At 31.0% G+C, this 23,608-nt stretch overlaps 2 protein-coding genes and 1 long non-coding RNA gene across 6 annotated transcripts in view; all 3 read left to right on the forward strand.

The window, feature by feature from the left end:
* Nucleotides 1-438: 438 nt before the first annotated feature.
* LOC124955787 lies at nucleotides 439-2,423 on the forward strand. Of its 2 annotated transcripts, XR_007102971.1 has the most exons (5): nucleotides 439-599; nucleotides 763-915; nucleotides 1,177-1,257; nucleotides 1,415-1,696; nucleotides 1,862-2,423. XR_007102971.1 is itself a non-coding variant. In XM_047510720.1 (4 exons), the coding sequence occupies exons 1-4, from the start codon at nucleotides 521-523 to the stop codon at nucleotides 1,618-1,620; spliced, it is 519 nt and encodes a 172-aa protein (XP_047366676.1). In that variant the 5' UTR covers nucleotides 439-520; the 3' UTR covers nucleotides 1,621-2,423. The 2 variants fall into 2 exon arrangements, 1 of the variants encoding a protein (XP_047366676.1); XM_047510720.1 differs by having other exon boundaries at nucleotides 1,415-2,423.
* A 2,799-nt stretch (nucleotides 2,424-5,222) lies between these two features.
* The window catches only part of LOC124955773, a 48,534-nt gene continuing 30,148 nt past the window's right edge, over nucleotides 5,223-23,608 (forward strand). Inside the window, exons 1-2 of one of the 3 annotated variants that reach the window (XM_047510707.1) lie at nucleotides 5,223-5,578; nucleotides 14,122-14,222. Coding sequence is in view for 1 of the 3 variants with exons in the window: in XM_047510688.1 (XP_047366644.1) it covers nucleotides 5,573-5,578 (6 nt within the window). In the remaining 2 variants the exon portion in view is untranslated. Of the gene's footprint in view, nucleotides 5,579-14,121; nucleotides 14,223-18,207; nucleotides 18,393-23,608 lie in introns of all 3 variants that reach the window. The other 2 variants (XM_047510697.1, XM_047510688.1) reach the window with 2 other exon arrangements.
* On the forward strand, nucleotides 18,424-20,469 carry LOC124955792. Its single transcript, XR_007102972.1, has 2 exons — nucleotides 18,424-19,604; nucleotides 19,675-20,469. It is a non-coding gene; the product is annotated as an uncharacterized LOC124955792 (long non-coding RNA).

Consider the following 23,608-nt stretch of genomic DNA (forward strand, 5'->3'; position numbering starts at 1 on the left):
AATCGAGATTAGAATTGTCATTTTCGTGATTGCTTTTTCCACAATTTTATCTCTATAATTTATTTTATGTGTAATAAAAAGTATATGTATGTAATTACATTAGAGATCGCTATTCCATTATATTGATAATTATTCTAATGAGAAATGATTTTTCATATTAGAAAAAAGAAAAATACTATCGATTATATCATCGATCATGGATAAGTTTCGAAGAAGAGCGGCAACACAATAGATAATATTCGATATTTTATCGATATGAGCAAATGAGGATGGTTTAACGGACAAGCGAACAAGCGGAATGATAAAGTTTTTTCGAAGGAGTCCTTTTAATCATGACTCACCGATGAAAACGATATCAATTGGTGGTCTTTATCGAGATAAATCATGATGTTAGGCCAATCGATCGAGGAGAAGAAGTGATAAGGATTAATGAAATATGCTTGTTCTCTCGGAATTTCCCGTTAGTCGAAGAGAAGCGTTTGAACTTATTACGTGAAAGTCCGGAAAAAGTTCGTACGTCATGTCACAAAGACGACATAACACGCAAATTCTGTTGTGTGTTTTCTTCACAGGTTTATTTCTCGAGTTGATTGAGTTAGGTAAGTGATTGTGTATTTTAATCACTTTTAAAGTTGCTCGATCAAATTTACTTTCAAAAAAAAAAAAAAGAAAAAAGAACGAATGGTTTTTTATTCGGTGATCGAAGATCAGATGTTTATTTGAATAAGTTATAATTTTTTCTTTCTTTCTTGTCTACATCAGGCCAGGGATTACAATGTTACACGTGTGATTCAGAAATTCATAATGATTGTGCCAATCCCACCTCAGAAAGACTCAAGACTTGTAATTCGACAAATATAATATCATATTCAATGACAAATTCAGTGATAAATTCAATGACAAATTCAATGACAGGTATTATCTATATACATACATACATATATATACATATATATATATATAAAATTAAATTATATTATGTTATAAATAATACATATTATAAATTATATTATATTATTATTAAAAATTCCAATATAAACAATTGTTTACATTGACAATGGATAATAATTTATAATTTTTCTTATGTTTTCTTAATAATGTTGTACTCATTGTGTTCGAAAATTATTAATATTGTTATATATTCACGTGTATGAACAAATGACTTTATTCCCTTAGATACGTCTATATTTGCGGCCAATATGAATGATACAAACAGTACAATTCTGTGTTATACCGGACATTTTGGTATACAAAATCGTAAGTATATAAACTCATTTTCAATATCGAGTTAATCAATACGAATTAATATAATTGTTAAAATCTTGACATTATTAAAAAATTCTTCATATTCTTTCGTTTTATAAATAATGTGCTTATTAAGATATTCTAATATGAATTTTTATTTATTTTATAGAAAGTGAATATAAAGAGATAATAGTACGAGGATGCACTACTTTTATGTTCTATTGTAACGATATGCTATGTTTAGTTCCATATAAAATAAAAAGTTGCAATGTAGAATTATGTCAAAGTGACCAATGCAATTCTTCGGATATGGTAAAGATGGGAATGATATCACTACTTTTACCATTAATCACAATTTTATTACGTATAAGATAGAGAAGACGATATCTATTACCATAATTAATTATGATTATTACCATATTAATTATGATCATAATTTCAAACAAATAAGGTAATAAAGGCATTAATTGAACAATATTAAAGTTATTATAGTCATATTTTGAGTATAAATTTACTTTTTTTAAATTTAAAACTATAAGAATTTTCACCTTGGTTAAAATGAAAAATATTTTGATAATGACTATAAAGAAGGAATAAATTATGTTATTAATTATAGAAAAGCCTTTATGTATTATGACTTTATCAAACAACTTCCGTGAAATTTCAAATTGTACATTCAGGATGATATAACGGAGATTTGAGACTAATTCGAACGTTTCAACAAAATGAAAAATTTTCTCTGTACGTTTAAGAACGATAGACCCATTTGCGCGATCACGGTACAATGACCATTTACCGAGGGGTATCGTATATTCTTCATGGTACAGCAATTACGATACCAACACGGAACAGTTATACGTCGTGTATACTTCTTATTGTATAAGTATATCAACTTAAAAATGTCATGTTTCTAAACCTGAATTAGAAATAAATCTGTTAGCACGTCTTTCATAAATATAGGCACATTTTGAAGTTTAAAATAAAAACATTGGTAGATAAAATAAATTCTATATTTGTTAATTTGAATATAATTGTCGTTGTGCATTTGAAAAACCAATAATTAAGCAATACAATACCATTATTATTACATCGAGACTGATATTGTTATCGTAAAAAATACAATTATAACGATTTGTCTTAAATGATATGTATGCAATAATAAAAGTAAATGCATCATTTTTCATCATTTTATGCAACCAGTACGAACGATTTTCAGAATAAACGGAAATTCGTGTACGACTTTCTCGGCTGCTGTATACTTCGTGCGTTCTTCAACATCCGTCAAAAGCACGACTAAACGTAAGTTTACGCGGAATCGCGTTACGCTTACGCGGATAATGTTATAGAGTTATGTAAAACTGGGCCGCGATGCTGTGGGAAATTCTTCGTGCATCTGCCAACGGCAGCGGACCGAACTCTACCTACTTCTCTCTCTCTCTCTCTCTCTCTCTCTCTCTCTCTCTCCCTCCCTCTCTCTCTCTCTCTCTCTCTCTCTCTATCTATCTATCTATCTATCTATCTATCTATCTATCTATTTCTTTCCAGTTTCCTTCCGGGTACTACGATCTACCGAAAATTTTCATGCTCCCTTCATAAATTTTCTGAGTAAGTACTAAGAACACGTCACTCGAAATATTCGAGTACAAATTTTTCGAAAGTACGATTGAAAATTTTTCTCAACTTAAAAAAGTTACCTACAAGGATACAAAATATCATAAAAAATAAACAGATAGAAAGCTATATATAGGTCAACTATTTTTATTCTCTTTACTTTAGTTTATTAAATATTATAGGTAATTCGTTTGCAAGTTCGAAACTTTTAGTTGATGCGGCTATCTAATTGATTTTTGCGGTTCGCCGGTGAACTATTTGGAGCGAGTTATTAATTTTACTGGCAGTATACCGATTGCCGGTGAAGACAAGTATTAACGTTGTATTATGGAAACTTGATATAAAAGTTGATACTTCGTTATTAATAATACTCGACTATGCTTAGATTGTTGATACATAGACGTAAGCACAATTTGCTCGTATGGCCAACATTACCAATATGAACAAAGTCTCACTTGGTTCTTTATCATGTATTTTAGAATTAGATTGTTGAATCACGTTGTTAAAAATTGCGATAAATAATCAGTGATATATCTTATAGTTATTTATCTGAAACAACTATTTCTAAAATCCATAAAAAATCGATCCATAAAAAACCACTTAATAATATAAATAATATAAAATTAACGACTTAATAATATAAAATTCCAAATATCTGCTCATTAACAAAGATTTAAAATGATTACCATTCGTCAACATTCTTTAGAATTTACATAAATATGAATCTAGCAAAAAAGAAAATTCCCAAAAAATATTGTTCTCATTTTACAAGCAAATACGTAGAAACTATGGTTTACATTAATTTATTTATTAGATGTTTCGTTGCCCATACGAATACGGTGCATCGTATACTATCCGAATATCATACTATACCCACTATCTATCTCCAGATTTTCATAAGTCGTCCTATGAAGCGCTAAATAAAATTCGATTATGTCCAATCTCGCAAATTTCCAATATTTTGAATGAGAAAGCAACATTCTCGTAATTTGTCAGGATAGCACCATTCACATCTTCTCTCTGGCATGTCCCTTCTTGCACTTTTTCATTAATTTCTAATAAATTCAAAATATTCTATCGTTTAAAAAACTGTGAATAAATGATAATCGGTAAAAGTTGTATCCACAGATTTTTATTCAGTTCAACGTGATTATTTATTTTATCTATCATTTTTCCTTCAAGATAATAACGAAGAAAAAATAAATAAAAACGATATACATACAAAATGATATACAATAAATTCAAAATATTCTGTCGATTAAAAATTTATGAATGAATGAATGATAATCGATAAAAATTGTATCTACAAATTTTTCTTCAATTCAGAGTGTGATTCTCTATTTTATCTATGTTTTTTTTCTCAAGAAAATAACGAAAATATAAATAAATAAAAATGATATACATATATAATTGGAACGTGAAAGCTAACGCGAGATTTCTATAACGCTTCAGAGACGAATTAGACAAAACTTTTGAATGAATTTTCTATATAAATCGCTAGCAAAGGGGCAGAGTCTGTCCGCAGCGAAACTCTCGTCCATCGGATTGCAGTCACGGCATGTAAAGTGCAAATATGCGGATACATCGACAAAGAGACGTGTTACCGTCCTTTCCTTCGTTCCGCCTGGTAAACAAGAGCTACCACCGTGATGACTCTTATCCTTAGCTCCATTCACGTTTTTTTCGTTTTTCTTCTACAAAGAAAGGAAGCAAGGAAGAAAAGAAAGAAATAAAGAAAGAAAAAAATAGAAATTACTTCAATTCGAACTACATCAGTAATGGTTTCCTACTTTCCATGATAAATCATTCGATCGAGTATTCAGAAGATCTATTGAAGATTTAATTTTATTCTTTTTACTTAAAAATTTTAAAGAAATATTTTGACAGAACTAAACAATAAGAAGAAATTTAAGTGAAGATTTATCTCATGATTATTTAACAATTTTAATATTAGATTGGATTAAAATACAATACTTTTATTTCTTAAGTTTTACAAAGTATGTATCTAATGTATTGAATTTTTTTGAGTATTTTATTAAATTACGAATTTTAATACATACATTAGCTCTTCGAAGCTTCAAAATATTCAAGATTCTAATTAAGAAAATTATCTGTTGTATCAGATAGTGTAAAGAATCCCTAAAATAATTAAAAATTGTATGCTGTATCTTCGATGTTTCATGAATCTTACGAAAAGAAAAGAAAAAGAAAAAAGAAGTCGAAAAGGATCGGTCGAATTTTTCTCGAGATGACGTATATCCCCGTAGAGATTGATAGTTCTCTCCTAGATTTCCTACTCGAGCGTGCGCGCTTCGAATTTCGAAGCGTAACCGAGCGCGGGAGGCTCGACTAAGCGAGTCAACGCTTCGTGGCGCTTCAGTCGATGGTCATCCTCCGTAAGTGACGGATCGTTTCGTTTTCTAGTTTCTCTTCCTCATAATAATTGTCCCTTTTTTAAGTTTTCATTTCGCAGAACATTTTATCAAGGATCATTCTGAACGAGGAAACAATCCTTAAAAAATTTATCTCACGTATACGTAACTTTGATCGAAGATAAGGAAAAAAATAAAAAAAAAAAAAAAAAAAAAAAATATCAGTGTCGAGTCCCAGTGTTTTAATTACAGTGTCGATTATGATGCGCGATCAACGGCTTTAATTTTTTTTATAATTATACCCTGTTACAAATCAAACGTCACGGAAATTTTGCGACTAGATTATGAACGTGAGTATTTAAACTATCTGATTTTTTCCCTCTTTTCGTATTTAGGATATAACGTATGCCTATATAAATCTTTAAGAAAAAAACTAATTTTACGTTATTTCATTTCGATTATCCTCATAAGAAGTTCCTAACGCATTATCTTAGTCATAGGAAGAAAAAAAATCCAGTACACTTTTAACATATTTGCGACGAAACATTCACTTTCGAAGAAATTCCGTTTGAAATTTATTCACATAAAGTTCGTAAAAATTTTCAATACATATTTAATGTCAATATTTTTACAAGTTACAATTTTTATTTTTAAAGATAGATATTTGTGGGTTTATCCAACATCGAAAAAAAGTGCATACATTATTCTATATATGCATAAAAATTTTAAATCATTATTAAGAATTATTATAAACTTTTTGAACAAGAGAATATCATCAATTAAAATTATGAAAAGCGAAGAGATTTGAAAAAATTAATATTTTATCGAATTATATCTATATTGAATTCATTTGTTTGAGAAAAAAGAAAAAGGAAATGAACTAAGGAAAAGACTAAATGGCAAACGGAAGACACGCATTTTAAAAGAAACCGGACGAGATCATTTACAAGGTACAATTCTTTTAGGCTTTTTGTAGAAGAAAAAATATTTCGCGATAGAAGACGTGACTCGTTCGTTCGTTTTGAGGAAACTAGTGAGTCTCATGGTACACTTATAACAAAACACATGCTACTTTTACGACAGGAAAATATGTGAAATCCTGAAACAAGACGATGTGAAATACTTGATAGCTAATAAATCTCATGTTTTTTTTTGCTATGTGATACAAAATTCATAGATTAAAAACAAACAAAACTCAAAAAAGAGATTGAACGTAGATAAATTTAAAAGATTAATTTTTCATTATTGCCATATAATTATATGATTAATATTATCTTACTATACATTATTGCAAATAATTACTATTTTTTTAATATAATTAAGTATAAACATAAGAAAATCATCAACATATCAGATGTTTATTTAAAATCTTTAGAACACTCGAAATTTTTAAAGAGTGAATTTTTAATGAATTTGAGTATTACTTTATGTCAGTTTTTTTGGCCATAGTATTGATAATACGAACAATATCATGTCCACAATGCAAAACGTGAAATGGACAAGCGTTTGTAATGAATGTGAAGAAGAAGATTGAAAATAAAATTATTTTGAGAGAATATCTTGTATAGAAGTTCAAAGACAGTTTCCATTTCCATTCTACTCAAGTTCTTTTACTTCGAATTAGCTTTACCATTTTACTGGACCGAGAGCTACCGAGACTTCTCGACGTTCACAGCGTTTACTGAAAATCGAAGATTTCTGCTTCGTCGAGCTCATTAGGCGCAAGAATTCGCTTATCCATTTACTATTTACTAATGAGGATTACAAAGAGTTCGTTTTACCGGTAAAACAACGTCATTCGAGCGCGTTGATATGTAAGTACTTACTTATTCGCACGCGTCGCATACACAAACACGAATATAGGCAAAGCTTTTAAAAAGGAAAGGAAAGAGAATTGAACTCGTTTACTTTCCTCTCTTTTTCCTCTAGTCATTTTCTTCGAATTCTGTAGACCGAAATAATCATCTCGAGCAGACTGCACTTTTACGATAATTTGTAATACGAAGGACTTTCTCTATTCTCTCTCTCTCTCTCTCTCTCTCTCTCTCTCTCTCTCCCTCCCTCCCACTGTTTCTGTATCTCTCCCCTTTTCTATATTTTCTTTCTTTTTCTCATTGTCTAATTTTCTGATTTTTGTTTTGTTATTCCCACATACGGAGAAAACGGATATGCTGGGGATAGCCCGTGCGAATAATCTGAAAGAAAGTTTTCTGTGAAAAATACTTCCTTATGCTGTGGCAGCGACGTGCAAAGTTCCTTATTCTCAAAGCTTCTTAGGTTACGATACTTCTCGCGAGCTTTTTCGGTCTTTCGTGATTTATTATAATGAACATTGAAGAATCGTAAATCCTTTAAGAGTAAGCTCGTATATATTTTTCTCGAATAATTTACAAATCGTTGCAATAAACGTCACAGATAAAAAGGACTTTCGTAATATTTAAAAATTCTTTCGGACCTCTCCCGTATCCGTTGTTTCCTTTTTTTCTTTTCTTTTTTCTTCGCTATACACCGTAATTATTTCCAATGCGAAACGGTTACCACGACGATTTCGTAACTCAACGCGATCGACATATTTGCTTCTTTTTTCTTCTTTTATTTCTTCGTTTTCTTTTCTGACAGAGAAAAGGTAGTTCGACTACGATCGTATTAAGACAAGAATCGTTAAATAATCTGAAACATGGGTGTCACAGTACTTCAGATTATTATCAAAGCAATTCGTCCGTCGTAATTACGAGTGTCTAGCGAAAAACTGACGAGTCGGCCAATGGAAATAAAGAAAAAGATAGATGATAGAAAGATATCCTTAACCACGGGATACAAAAGAAACATTTCTTTTCTTTTCCACCGATTCCCATTTCACGATTGTGCCACATTCTATTATAGCATTAAATTATTTGACCGATTGGAACACGCAACTAGGAGCTAGTGACATTCCACACATGATAATTAATTCTCTTGGCCGATTCTCACGAGAGTCAACCGACTGAAAATAGAAACGCTTATATGTTTTTATTTAGTAAATTTGTATACGACAATATACAAAATGGCCAATTTTAAATCGTACGAATATTTCGAATTTTTATCAAAACGAAGTTATCGAAATCAGCGGATGTAATCGAGACCTCAAATCAATTTTATTCGATTATAAATAATAATAATAATAATAATAATAATAATAATAATAATAATAATAATGCAATTACGTTAAACATCAATTTAATTTATCATTGACGTTTTTCGAAAAAGATATTTATTGTATCGATCGCATGAAGAAGCGTTCAAAGCTTCAGGCAAGTGACCTAATCGATGGTCATCTATATCCGGAGAGCGTGCGTACACATGATTGTATATACAGTCATAGTTAAGAGGAGGAAAGAATTGAAAAGATTAAAAAAAATAGGCACGCGAAATCGCGATGCCGATAAGCCGTATACACGACACACATGGAAATTAGATTAGTGTGTCACGTATACACACCTACTAGCATGACCGAATCGAATTCGTTTGTTTGGAAATTTTCTTTTATACCTTTTTATTTCTTGTCTTGTTCAATTAATTGTGTTTTTTTTTTTTTTGTTTTATCGAAATGAATGAATTTTTTTCTATAAAATGTTTATTTTGGTTATCACTACATTAAACTTATTATCCATTGATTGTTACAACGAACTCGAAACGATGGAAAGATACTACACGTGGGTAGGAAATATTCTAAGGAGATAAAAAGATAACTCTCGATCTATCTTATCGTATTAGACATGAATTCTTGTTGATGAACTATATTATCATTATCGTGGATCATAAAGCACGTCTCTGATTTGCATACTCGTCTCGATATTAGAGAGTGTAACTATGTAACAAACGCTATTCCAGACAGGAACTGCGCCGATTAACTATAGTCGAGATTCGTCGCGATTTTCCAGGAAACGATTCGATAAGGAAAACGTCGGTACGTTTCATTAACGAACGCCGAGAATAATCGTGCTAATTATCGTTCATTCGTTTGCGAATTAACGATGAAAGGAAAAGGATAAGTAACGCGATCAAATCACGCTTCGTAAAAGTTTTTTCCTGAATAATTGTAAGAAAATAAAAATCAAATTTTTTTTTTATTTTTCACAATGTTTTTTTCCGATTTCACATTATAATAGACATGCTTTAAAATTGATTTAAAGTTATCAAATCATGAAAATTATACGGTAGATAATAAAACTCGTGCCAGACATTTTTATTAATTATATAGTTACGACGTTGTCCTGCTGATAAAGGGTAGGATGTAGGGTGGAAGTGGATACTTTACAAACATAGGCGCGTCGCGATCATCCATTTCGACGTTAAGAAACAGTGATGTCATCATCTCGGTGATACGTCGAGTAAACAGTCTCGTGAAATATACGTCATAGCATAATACTAATATTGACGAAGCCCCTTTTTGATATTTCGAGAAAATAATTGATAATGTTGGACGGAAAACAGTGGACACAAATTGGACGGCGTATAGTTTCAATTTCTCGAGATAATCGATTCGAATAAATGAAATATTACTCATCATATTTTTATACAAACATTTAAAATATTATTTATTATTAAATTATTTATTATATAAATATTATTTATTATATTAAAATATTATTTCAAAACGTTATTCGAATATTCTGTGTAAAATACGATATTTTATGTAAAATATGATGTAAAATACGATATTTAAAAATATCATATAAGATCAAAACTTTTTATTATTCGATATGATTTTAACAGCGTATTGAATCAACAAAAATTAATGATATTTACAAAGGTCTTCAAAAGAAATAAAATTTGGAGACTTATAGAAATTTGAATTATATTAATTCGAACATCTAAAAAAAAAAGATCTCGAAACATCTATAATAAAGCAATAATAAAACATCGTATATATATCTTAGTTATAACGAAAAAAAAATATGAACTATAAATTTTTTATTTCTATCAAATACTCTTAACGAATTTCTTTGTTAACAACTGATCAAAATGATTCTTAATTAATAATTTTTTTTAATGTCCAACGGTTTCTAGCTCACGCCTACGACTTTCTATCAAATCTCACGTATGCGGAAAAATCATGCATAATGGCGTCATTAGCGTTAAATTGCCATAACGAGATCGTTATTTCACGTTGGTTTGATCAATTAATTCAATTTTATTATCAGAAATATTTTTATCGATATCGGCACGTCATTTCTTTCCCTTTTATAATGAAAAATCGATTGTGTCATATATTCAAAATAATTCAAACATTAAGAATAAATACGTATGCAACTTGTATCACATTTTCGAAAGAGAAAGCCTGAGGATCGATGGTAAACTACAAATTAAAGTGCAAATCAATGATAAACGTTAAGCCGAAAACAACGGAACATTACATTGCCGATTGATGTCAAGATATGCGGAAAAAATCTTTACGCTGATGTATTTACCTACTTCGCATGATGCGATTTTTACGAAATCGGAGAAGTCGAAAATTCTAGGATCTTTCATTGGTGAAAATAAAAAAGATTGCATGGAACTTCGTATTTCCTTTTGATCTGCATACAAGTAGAATTCGCTCAACCGATACACCGATTTGATTCGATTGTGGATTTTAATGGCGTACAATACCGATGAGATCTCTCCTATCTCAAAGTCTATGTACTCGTTACGAATGAACGAAGTTAGATGATTATAATGAAGCTAGATTATAACCGTTTCAGAGAATGTTTATAAGAATCGAAATATTATTACAAAATAAGAAACATTTACTTAAGCCGACGTGAAATTAATATCGCTTTTTAAAAGTCGAATAATCATAAAAATATATCTAATCGAATTTAATCATAGCAATATATTTAATCGAACAAAAATAGAAACGTTAATAAAATACGATATCATAAAATGCAAACTTCAATGTCGCAGATAAGTAAATGAAGCGCAATTATCGATAACGAAATATGACTCGATAGCAAAGTCGAACTTTCTTTTATCTATCAAATGGACACGCATATTTACAAAACATTAAATTGGCTATAATATAACTTCTAATGATAATTACGAATGACAATAAAAATTATTCGATCTAATGAATTCTTATTGACCAAATTGTAGATAATAAGATATTAAAAGCACGATATTAATTATTCAAAATAACTGATATGACATCTTCTTTATTATCTACGAATAATCATGTTTGTCTTATTTTTTTACTTTTTTCTTTATTTTATTCTTATTTATTTTTTTCCTGAGAAAAGGTCGAGTGACCTGAAGACGATGTATAGCGTGAGAAAGGAACAGTCTCTTGGGATTCAGGTGCTGCTATGCAAAAATTTGCCATTAAGAGATACGAGTAAGAAAGAGAGGTGAAGAAGAAAAAGAAGGAAAGAGAGAGAGAGAAAGAGAGAGAAAAGAAAGACCGAGGGCCACGCGAGGCCCCGGGGGCCTCAAGTTCATTGACCGATACTTTTTCTTCCTCTCTTCTTCTTCTTCTTCTTCTCACTCACTCTCTCTCCCTCTCTCTCTCTCTCTCTCCCTCTCTCTCTCTCTCTCTCTCATTGACTGCCCCTCCCTTTTCATTCTCGTCTCATTTCTCTCCTTCCTTCTTGCCCTTTTTCCACTCACTCCTTCTTACCGCTTTGAACACGTCTCTGTCCAAGACGGAAAAAGAAATATCGATCTTTTTGAAAAAGAAAAAAAATTACGAAGAATGAAAGAGATGTGTGGAGAAAAAAAAATGATTGTCGTGGATCAAGACTCAATAACATGAAGGAAGGACATATGAACGAAAACGTGATCGTAGATAAAACGGTAACGGATAATGTAGCATGAAATGTTACCTTAGATAATATAAGTATATAAAAACAAAATACAGTGTAAAACAAAAAAAATTAACCTATTAAAATATGAATTAAAAAGTCAAATTAATAAGATAAATAAAGAATAAGTAAAAAAAGGTGAAGAGAAATAGAACATAAAAAAAATTGTTGCTTTTCAAGATTTGGTTGGTCAGCTAATAAAACGTTCTCGATTAAACTGAAGCAAAATTTATGTCTCGTTGTTCGATATTGGTACGCTTCCATTTCCATCGGCGCGAAATTCACGCAGAAATTACAAAGACCACGAGAATATTACCGTCGAAAGATCGATGTCTCCCTTTCTTCTCGAAAGGGCCGACGCTTTCATCCATCGAGGGAGATCAATTGGGTTTGAAGGTTTCTCAATAAAAGAGAACGAGCAACGTGCACGAGTTAATGCGCTCGTTATCGTGAAAATGGTCATTCGGCAAATATTTAACCCTCGTTGCAAAACGATATCGACGACTTCTTTTTTCCTAATACTGCCAAATATTTAATTTGTCCGATAATAACAATAGATTATATTGATTATTAATAAAATTTGCTAATTCGAGTGTTGTAATTGTTATTGTAATTATTTGTTTAATATTACTATATATAAATACAAAATGATAAAATTAAAAATACTGATTAGAAAGTAGATATTATATTTATATATAGAGTTATAATTAACTGACGTTTTATTGTAATAAATTTTTTATTTATAACAATACTTATGATATAAATTTATGAATCAACTCCTGTAGTTACTTGGTTCATTGACCATCAGAAAAACGTTCGATTAATCTGATCTCGTCTTATTGTTGACTCGTCCATGAAGATCAAGGGTGACAAAGAGAAGAAAGGAAAAAAAAGAAAAAATATAAAAAAGAAAAAACAGAAGAAGAGGATAAATGACATGAACGAAGGAGAAATCATAAAGATACGGTCAAAACTTAATTCCAATTTCGAACAAGCTGCCGCTAATCATGGATCACCTCTCTTTCAGTGCATACAAAAGAGTACGCTTCCAGTCTCTCTACCTCTCTCGAGAAATCGATGAACGAATCGACGGGGTGCGAAACAGTCCCGGGCTCGACGAGCTGGCCGCGACTTCGATCGTAATTAACTGGGGCTCGATTAAAGCTGGTCATCGATTAAGTCGCACCTTAAATTAAGCGTCACTCGATCACGATCACAAAATCTCTTCGAAGCTTTCTCGAATCTACTATTTTATTTTTTTGATACTCTTTCGACAAATTTTTGTTTTTAATCTCTCATAGATATCATTTTTCTTGATATCGAATAAAAAGATTATCGAATTAAAAGATTGAATTATATAATGTTTTAATTATAATTAATTTTGAACGAGTCGATGGACGATAAATAAGAAACGAAAGGAAACATTCATGAAAGAAGATCAAACGAAAACGAACAACACTTTCTTTACGTTATTTTAATCATGGACTGGCCCATTATTCCGGACATGCGTGCTCAAAAAGAAATGCTTCAGTAACGTTTCCGGTACAACCATTCGTTTCTTTGACTATTTATCATACCGCAAAAGCACTCTCTTTGCTCCCATCGAAATCAAAAGACATTGATGTCGTACCACCTAACGCATCATCTCATGCCGTATTTTACTTCATCCATTTGACTTCGCTTTCGCATCGACTACCAGCTGCGTATAAACGACGTTCAACGTTATTGGAATATGTGTCTCAATGACAGGAGAAGAGAGACGCTAGTAATTGTTAAAAATTCCCTTATATGTTATTCGATCCAACGTGCATTTCTCTTTTCGACAAAAACCATAGAATATTGGAAAATATAAGGGATATCAAAGGGTTTTGTTTTCTTCTTTATTAATCACACCGTCCAATTTAGGATCTCATTGAAATTGTATTTTGTATTTGACGAAAAAAAACTTTACTGAAGAACTTTCAAAATGTGCAAACTTGTTGGTAAGATAACATTTCTTTTTTCGCTTACCATTGTCGGCTGGATTCTTTTTTGCATGCACATCCGTCTATCTTATTCGTCTCGTTCGTTTCAAGGCACACTCGTAACTCAGCAGAAAAGAAAGACAAGAAGTGAAGGAAGGTTAAGAATAAGAAGAAGACAAGACGCGATGCAGGCATCGCTCGAGTACTGATTGGTTAAGTATTGTCCATAGAAATTCTCCTCCGTATCTCCTAGTAGTATAACTGAAATTAATTGGCACAAAATTAAACCGGTTCTTCGCTACCTTCCTGCGGTTGAATATAAAGAGATGAATAAAAATCAAGCTACGATTCGGAATGCTACGAATCAGAGAATTAATCTGCGAATTCAGACCGCAAAGGGAAAAACGATCGCGATATCGACGAATAATATCGATTGCTGCTTCTTCTAACAGAATTGGGACATGGAAAGCTGATAATGCTAATTCCTTCTAACTGGGACGGATACAAAATTCCTGAGATAATGTGACGCTCGTATAAAAAAGTAATTATCGATGTTTAGTTTAAACTAAATATTAATCACTACGATTGATAAACTATTATACTCAGCGAAATTATAAAGCTTTTGAGAATTTCGTTGTGCTAGAACGGAGGTAATATTTATTCACGGTAAACATTAAGCGAAATTTTATTTCAAATATTAATCGACGTTAATACATCGAATTCTCAAATTTGTTCGCTTGTTTTAGAAATAGTAAAAAGAAACCTAAGAAGCACGATACCTTTGATCCTTATGTTACTGGTTCTTCTGCTTCTTTTTCTTCCTCTTTGAGAATAATAGAAAATAACGACGTTCGTACGAAAGGAGGTCCAGCTCTTATCACGATATCCTACATTTCTTTTTTACTCTTGCAAAGTGAAATTCGAAAGAGGATTCGAAATTCTCTTTCTCTCTCTCTTTCTCTCTCTCTCTCTCTCTCTCTCTCTCTCTCTCTCTCTTTATCTCTTTATCTCTTTCTACTCTCGATCGTGTTTCCGCATAGTGATTGGCTCATTGTACTTGTCTCAATCAAAATACTATACATTGGTTTTACTTTTTTCGGTGCAGTGCAAAAAGTGCATGTCATAAATTTGTGAAGAATAAGACGAGAGGTATTTTATATACCTTGGAAAAATTTTGTCCAATCTTTCTCGTTCATTTCATTCTTTCTAAGTTCAACTTATTTGTTTTCAGAATACAATGGCGGATGCATTGTTCTCATCAGACAGACCCAAAAGCTTCTCTATTCTTTTTTTTTTTTTTTTTCTTTTCATTAAAATCTTTCCGCCACGATCGAATTTCTATGAATTTTCAAAAATGTTTTTCCAACGTCAAAAAAGTAGTCCGTAATTGAAAATATCTTATTGTAAAGCTTTCCCGAGTATGCCTTTGTCAGAAAGTTAATCAAGTCTGTTCGTTTATTAAGATCATATTTCTTACTTTCTAATTTTAGATAACTAAAATGTCATGATTTGTTAAGAGAAAACTCGTAAGCTTTTATACGATGAATAAATCCTATTCTATTTTCATTGTATGCAAGTAGAAGCATTATGGGAGTATTATACTCTACACGATTATATCTAGCTTACAGAAAACCGACCATTTCCTGTCACGCATTTCTTCTGATAAAGGAAATCACGCTATCGTTTCATTGAATGTCCCGATATTTCGCATATATAAAACTTGACGTTTTCATTGTAAATGTTAAGAGAAAGAGAAAGAAGAAACTATAAGATTTAAAAACATGTTTGTGACAATCGAAAATCGTAATACCTACGCATATGGAAAAATTTCATTTTGCTCAGGCATAATGAAAAATAGTCGCCATTTAATTTCTTTTTTATTTCCGAATGAAATTTTCCGGCTACTAATTACGTCTGATAATAGAACTTTATATGAGCAAAAATTTCCATATTCCGCATCCTACGTTCTTAAAGTGGCTTCTATTTTTTTTTAACATCCATTGGCCGTTTTACTGAATCGTGCGTTTTACTGAAAATTTCGAGCAATTACTTCGTGTTCTAACTAGACATACCATGTTTCATGCGTGTAACGAAATGAACGTTTGAAAGATATGAAAGGTCGTTTTATATATATTATTACGACTAGAATAATCTTCCATAATTATTATATACGTTGAAATACGATATAAAATGTAACAATATAAAATTTATTTTATAAAAAAATTAATTATACATATGATGATCTATAACTTTTTTTATCGAGAGTTAACGTAATATTTAAATAATTTTCAAAGAAATATTATATTCGATATTTGTTAAAACTATAACATTTTATACAATAAATAAATTGATTCAAAGATATTAAAAACATATAGGCCAGATCTACGATAATTACGTTAGGTAATTATAAACTTTGAAAGAAACATATGCGACTGACCGAAGAATATTCCTTATCGAATATGCTAATGTGCGTAAGGTCCACGTTCCATTTATGTAAAGTGTCATGTGTCAAGACCCTGAAACCTCCTTCGGAACAGGAAGAACCACCGTAAAGACGAGTTCGAGCAAACTCGAACCTTACGATTTCTGGGACGACAGCTTGCGTCTGCCAGCAAATGAAAAACGCATTCCTGTACAAACACAATTCGCCCAGGGACAAAAGTAATCCTCAAAATCAAAGATTAATTGTATTTATTATAAATACCTAATTCTATAATTAATTTGACACAAACTTTTGTGAACTTATAAAATAATATTGAAATTTATAATCATTTCCTAAAACCAATGGAATTTACATAATTTATGTCTTTTTTTTTTCTTATTTTGCTAATATTACAATACTCATTGTATCAAAAGTGTATTATTTCTATATTATAATGTAGCCAAATTGCTAACTGTCGTAATATTATTATAATGTTATACGAAATGTATTTCTATATATAAACATAGAAGAACTATCCGAAGATTAATTTGAAAATAACTATCAATCAATACGTTTATCTTGTCTAAGCAATAGTAAAGAAACAAATATCTACAATTGACATTGGCCAGTTACCGTCAACACGCAAGAGAAATGATCGTTAACCGGCTTGGAGCTCACATGAGCTAATGAATCATTAGCGTCCCTATTAGCCCATTAACGTCTTTTAACCCTTGGGGGTCTGTTCCATATCCGGTTGACCAAAGCAGACGGGAGCAGATGATATGGACTGGCTGCACTTGCGTCATTTATATGCGTGAAACGTTCATAACGTTAGCCAGACGAACGTAACAGCTCCATGAGACCTACCAAGACGATTAATTTTCATTCTCTGATGTTGTTGGTTCTATTAATCAACGATGTCTAATTTTGTCGTCATTAAGAAAATATTTACCTTCGTTACTTCGAGTACCCTTCGTAAAATGAGTAAAAGTATTCTTCTTCTTTATAGATTATATCTATACGAATACACGATAAAATTTTTTTCTTTGATATTAAAAGTCCGCGGAAGAATTTTCCCAAGAATTTTTTAATGAATTTACTTACACCTTTCTTGATTTTTTAAAAACTGATGAGAACACATTTGTCAGGAGCGTGAAAAGATCGTGTTTTTGGCAATCATAATCCCACTCGTTTTATAACTGTCATGATTTTAGATTTTTATCTTTCTTCCAAAATACCACTCGACATTCTTAAAATTCCAATATTCCTTTTTACCCGCCTAACTTATATCATTCCTTGGGTTACTTGAAAGCTATCATTAATAAAGAGACCTCCTTAACTTTAACGTTTCTGATATCGATTCGTGCAACGTATGCACATTTGAAGGAGATTCTTATTGTTATAGGTGATAAGCCGCGTTCATGAAATGTGATCGGCATAACCCATAAACTGCATTCTAGTAGCCTTGTGTAATGATTACGCATGAAATATACGAAGAGTCGACAATTTTACACGTACGAGTACAGGCAATGAGTCATTAATTAAATATGGTACAACTTAAAATATAAGAAAGAAGAACATTTATAAAAGTTCTTATTATTTAATACGCTTAAATATCCATTGGTTTTATAATAATAATGCTTTTATTATAATAATGCTTTTATAATAATAATGCTTTTATAATAATAGTATCTAATTATTTAAAAACTATTCTTATTTACGTTTATGCGCTTATGATACATAAGATTATTTTCTTTTTTCTACAATTTTTTTAGATCTTTAGATCTTTTTGGATTTTTAGTCAATAACAATGGCTTTCTTGAGCGCGACAAAATGACGATGAGGTGACGTCATCAAATAAATTCAATTCGTAGTGTCACGATTTGCTACTACGATGATGACAATGGACAGATCAAAGAAACTGGAGAACAGGACGTAATTAACAGGACGTGATACTTTTGTAATAATTTTGAATTTATATCGGAACTTTTTCCTTTTTCTTTTTCTTTGTTCTTTTTCTTTTTTTTTCTTTTTTCTTTATTTAAAGGGCTTTTTTCAAAATTTACTTCTAGTTCTAAAATTTATATCGTCGTTAAATGTTCGAAACTTTTTTTAACAAGCCTCAATAAATCGAGAATTCCACTTGACAAGTAAACTTTTGCGTCCCGAAGAAAACAATTTTAAGCGATGATCTTCAACATTAGCATGAATGATAATGATGTCAGAAACTTCAAGTTTCAAGGTTTCGAAAATTAACTATGTTCGTTCTTTCTATCAACTGATCGTTATCTTCGTGATATTGCTTTTCATGTTCTTGTATTAATCCTCGTTCTTGGTTTTCTAATATTATTATTTTCAATGTTTTCAACGAGCTTATTGTTCCATGATTAAGATTAATTCACATCTGACGTTTATGACGAAATCAGTGGAATAAAAAATCTTTCAGATATTATTGATCAATCTTACGAGGAAAAAGTTTTCTTTCGGACCTGAGTCATTTTGCGTTGTAGCATAAATTTTCTCTTATTGATTTACAACGTAGAACTAATAAAATTGAGAGAAAATGCTTTGACATAAATATTACAGGCTGTTAGAATATTCGCAAAAGAATATATCACAAAAAAAGAACGATTGAACGTTTTTACGATTTCTACAGAAATAATGAAAATTAAATAATAATTATTCGTAATTAATAAGTAATTATTCGTAAAAAAGTAAATAATATTTGTTCTTCATAAAATTAATTCCATTTATAATTACTATTATCATGGTTGACTAAAGCATCGAACGATCGATCAGTCGAAGTAGGGAATATCAGCATTCCAGTTGCGTTCTCACGCGTTAGCTTATTCATTAACAAAACCACTCTCGACCGAGTCAGCGCATATGTCATTTGCATTTCTCGTATATGCGCTGCGGGAAGAAATTACGCGTACGAACACATGTTGTTATGTCGCCTAGCATCTATTTCTATGTGTACGTGTACACATATAGTATGTAATCGAACATATATATACGTTCAATGGATGGATTAGATTAATCGACTTCAGCGTTCGTCCATCGGAAGGTAAAACGTGACATCAGAATTTCTAAGAACGAGACTTCGCTCGCGTTCGCATTTTGCATTTACAACGTACGTGGAATATCTATAACCGAAGAGATAGATAATAATGTCCGTATCTATATCTATGCGTGTGTGTTTGTGTGTATGTGTAAGTCTGACGTACATTATATCTTTCCAGTTCTTACTCCGCGACGAAAGATTTTCTCGCGCTTCGAAGGCCATCAAAATAAAGATAACTAAGGATAATGACGGTCAAAAGTTATGGAGGATATACGCGAAAATTATAAAATTGTGGATATTATCGCGCAGAGAAATTGTACTAAAGATGAAGAGCATGCCTGTTGAGCCTTGTGAAACATGTTTTGCCAACTATTCATTATCTATACGATTTCTACGGTGACTCTGTCAACTCCCTTTGTCGTTTGGCTATAACGAGACTCGATGAGTACGAGGTCTCAAAGACGGAAGCAAATCATCAGCTCTCAATTGATATCGTGCACATCCTACAAAATGAATGCTCTTATCTCTTTCAAGTGATTTCTCTCTCACATTGCATGACATTCACGTGCTCGAACATTGATTCCTTTTTTTTAGTTTCGCGACATCTCAAAAAGAATACTACAATACTTATAGTACTAGAATACCTATTTGTTACTGGAATATACATATATGCCGGAAATATTTGATCTATCTATATTTATCCTGATTTATTTATCGGACATATACGTAAAAATGAGTGAGTGAGTGAGTGAGTGAGTGAATGAGTGAGAAAGAGAGAGAGAAAGAGAAAGAGAGAGATCCTGAAAATTGTAAAACTTAAAATATTATATCAGATTTTCTATTTGGTACAAATTTTTATGCTAAATAATATTAAAAATTGTAGCTTGATATATAAGGGATTTATTATCAGATGTTCATATTAATTTGTATATCCTTTGTTAATAGAAATAATAAAAAATATGATTAAGAAAGATATTTTTATTTTATATAAATATGTACATATTTCAATTGTTTCTTTAATTATAGCATATATAAGATCATTCCAGAAGAATATTGAATAAGACGGATTAATTTTTATGAAAACTGATAAATGTTAAAGAAAATTATATAATTGGGATATCATTAAAAACACAAATTATAAATTTAAATTTTATTAAATTGTATAAGATTAAATTATAGATTTTCATTGGTCCTACCTGATTTTTTGAAATGATTCTAACACATGGAAAATAATATATAATTTATAAAATCTCTTTTTATATATCTTCATTTACTTCTCAATATATACTGTTAAATGGCCTTTATATTCCATATGGTCAATAGGAAAAAAAATTGCTGAGCTAGAATTTAAGTGAGCAGTGTGCGTTTGGCAACTGTCCTCCATGTGCGTTATATACGAGGGACATATCACGATTCTGCGGCAAAAATAATTTATTAAAGGTTTTTTTATTGAAACCTTTTTTAAAAAATAGAAAAAAGAAAGAAAAAAGCGATCTAAAAAACGTGAATCGCCATCCGACCGAATTGTGGAATCGTCGATCATACATGAGACAAAAAAGATAGAGAGAGGGAGAGGGAGAGAGAGAGAGAGAGAGAGAGAACGAGGGAGTTGAAATGCTATGGAATACAATAAGCTCGGAAATTTCTGACCCGCGGCTAACAATAAGTTTTAACGAAAACCTAGGAAACTGAATTTACGTCTCTGTCTAAAAAAGTTTCTTCGTAAAGAAACTTTCCCAATTGCGAGTTCGTTTAAGTTTCTCACTTTTTCTTTTTCAAGAAAACTTCTTTCGACAATCGTTTTCTAACGAATCGACATGGCCTTTGTCATTGTTAAACTTATTCGTGATATCGTCAGCAAACCTGTTCGTCAGGACCAGAAAGGAAATCAACATTTTCCGTTTAAGAACTTTTCAGATTTATACCTTGATTCGTTTCATACGGTGAATTTAATAAACTCTTGAAATGAAATATCAGAAACAAACGATATACTATTAAAAGAAAGAAATTCTTGATTAGACAATCATTCACATTGTTAATCCAGAAAAAAAAGCATTTCTATAAATCCGAGTTCAATATAAAATGCATTAGAAAATAGAGCACGTTTAAAATTTTCTTAAATTACGAATACAAACACACACATATAAACATGCACACACAAAAGATTGCAATATTCTCTGGAACAGAGAGAAAGCACATGCTCGTAAAATAATTCCATTCTCGAGATTGAGCTCGTTGAGTATCGGTGAGAAAATTGGTGCGCTATTGGTATTCCTTCTTCAAGAGTAATAAATAGTTGAACGCGTTGCTTCGAAAGTTTATAAGATATACATATACCCACACGCTAAATAGATTCGTCAATAATCTAATCCACACAGCAACGAAGACGAAATAATAATATGAAATATTATGATCATTGTCGAAAATAAGGAGGAACGAATTTCGTGGCTAGGATGAAAAGTTTCTGAGAGAAAATTAAAATCTACCTTGAATTTCTAGCAAATTTTTTGTGCCTATATAATCCTTCAAACATAACCATCCAGCTGTGTTACTTTCCCGCGCGGATTTAGTACTTTTTGAATTTTATTCCAGATATAATATAATATATCCAAGATTAATCTTAAACGATGCAATTGCACATTTTCATATTCCAGAGTGAGACTAAAATCAATACAATGTATATCTGTGATATATGTAAGTATGTGTAAGTATTCACACATATATGAGTAATATTCGTAAATACATATGTACTTACAATATATTGTATTAGTACGTATTTTCATATATGTTGTATTGACGAGTTTACGTATGAACATAGGTATTATGCATATAAGCTCTTATATCATTTTACCACTTACCACCGATATCGATAATCAGTCATTATAATGTCCGTTGGAAGTCTCGTCAAATGGCCCAGTCCTAATTAGTAACGACTCGTCAAAGCAGAGACTCCCCCATGATTGCACGGTTGACGTTCAATCGATTAATACCTCACTGGCAGTTCGCCTACGTTTTCGTACAATTGTACGCTATTGTTCACCTGCAACATGATCCACGTAATTAGCGGTAATTAGTGATAGTTTAACTAGAAGTTTAATCGTATCCTTATGTTAGTTAGCTATGTTATTATCACTCTACTCATAAATACATACCTGTGTTTCATTTTCTTATATTTCAAAGTTAAGTAAAGAATAATAACGATAACAACTTCGCATAACGAACGTAAGTACTTGTTAAGCAAAAGAAATGTACGCGAACATTTCATTAATAAAAATGTTAATATATGTTAATAAAAAGACATAGATAATACTCTTTGTGATACTAATGAATCTAAAAAAATGTGAAAAGAATTTTAATTTTTATGGCTTTACGATTGTCACAATATCTTCCAATTATCAATTATATATGACATGCTCTTAATTCTACAATATATATCGATACAGATATTTGTATAATTTTCAACTTGTTATGCTAATTAATTATTTAGAATGTTTAAATATTTTTGAAAAAGTTTTACTTTCTTGGAAAAAAATTGTGTTAACAAATGGTATTTTTCGAGAATAGTTTATGCACAAATAAAAAGCTTCTTTAAAAGTCCTGTGGAACAGTGCCGTAGATTAAACTTCCGTTTCTAAAATGAGATCTTGTTCATCAAAATTGGTCGAGAATTACTTCTGTTCTCCCTGATGGCTCAAATGCTATTTTCGACATTTTTTGCGAATAAAACGTTTAGTAATGTGACGCCCCTCGAAATTTTCAACAAAAAAATGAAGCTCATATCTCCACTTTACGTAAATAACTGATACTCAGATTTTATAAATATTCCTAAATGTAAAGAAATGCATTTCACGATGTTTGCACGAAGAAATTAAGGAAACACGCTCGATCATTTTAATGAGTTTTGATCAGATAATTTTATGACAGAAATAAGGAAATACGTGGCCAATCGTTTATGCTAATGGATCTTAGTCTTTAAAATATTGTTAAATTTTTGAAAAATTTATAGTTCTTTTCAGATTTTATAGACCAAAAAGATAGAGATTTTATAACCAATGTGTAATACATTGGGAAGTATCCAGATTCGTAATACAGGAAATCTTAAATTTCCGAGG

This window comes from Vespa velutina, chromosome 1 (assembly GCF_912470025.1).
Source record: "Vespa velutina chromosome 1, iVesVel2.1, whole genome shotgun sequence".
NCBI classification, from domain to species: Eukaryota; Metazoa; Arthropoda; class Insecta; order Hymenoptera; family Vespidae; genus Vespa; species Vespa velutina.

Excerpts from the sequence above, each read along its gene's own strand:
- LOC124955787 (XM_047510720.1), top strand. The coding sequence starts at position 521 with ATGTCACAAAGACGACATAACACGCAAATTCTGTTGTGTGTTTTCTTC. Across the intron at positions 916-1,176 it reads AATGACAAATTCAATGACAG|ATACGTCTATATTTGCGGCC; the intron begins GTATTATCTATA and ends TTATTCCCTTAG. Across the intron at positions 1,258-1,414 it reads ACATTTTGGTATACAAAATC|AAAGTGAATATAAAGAGATA; the intron begins GTAAGTATATAA and ends TTTATTTTATAG.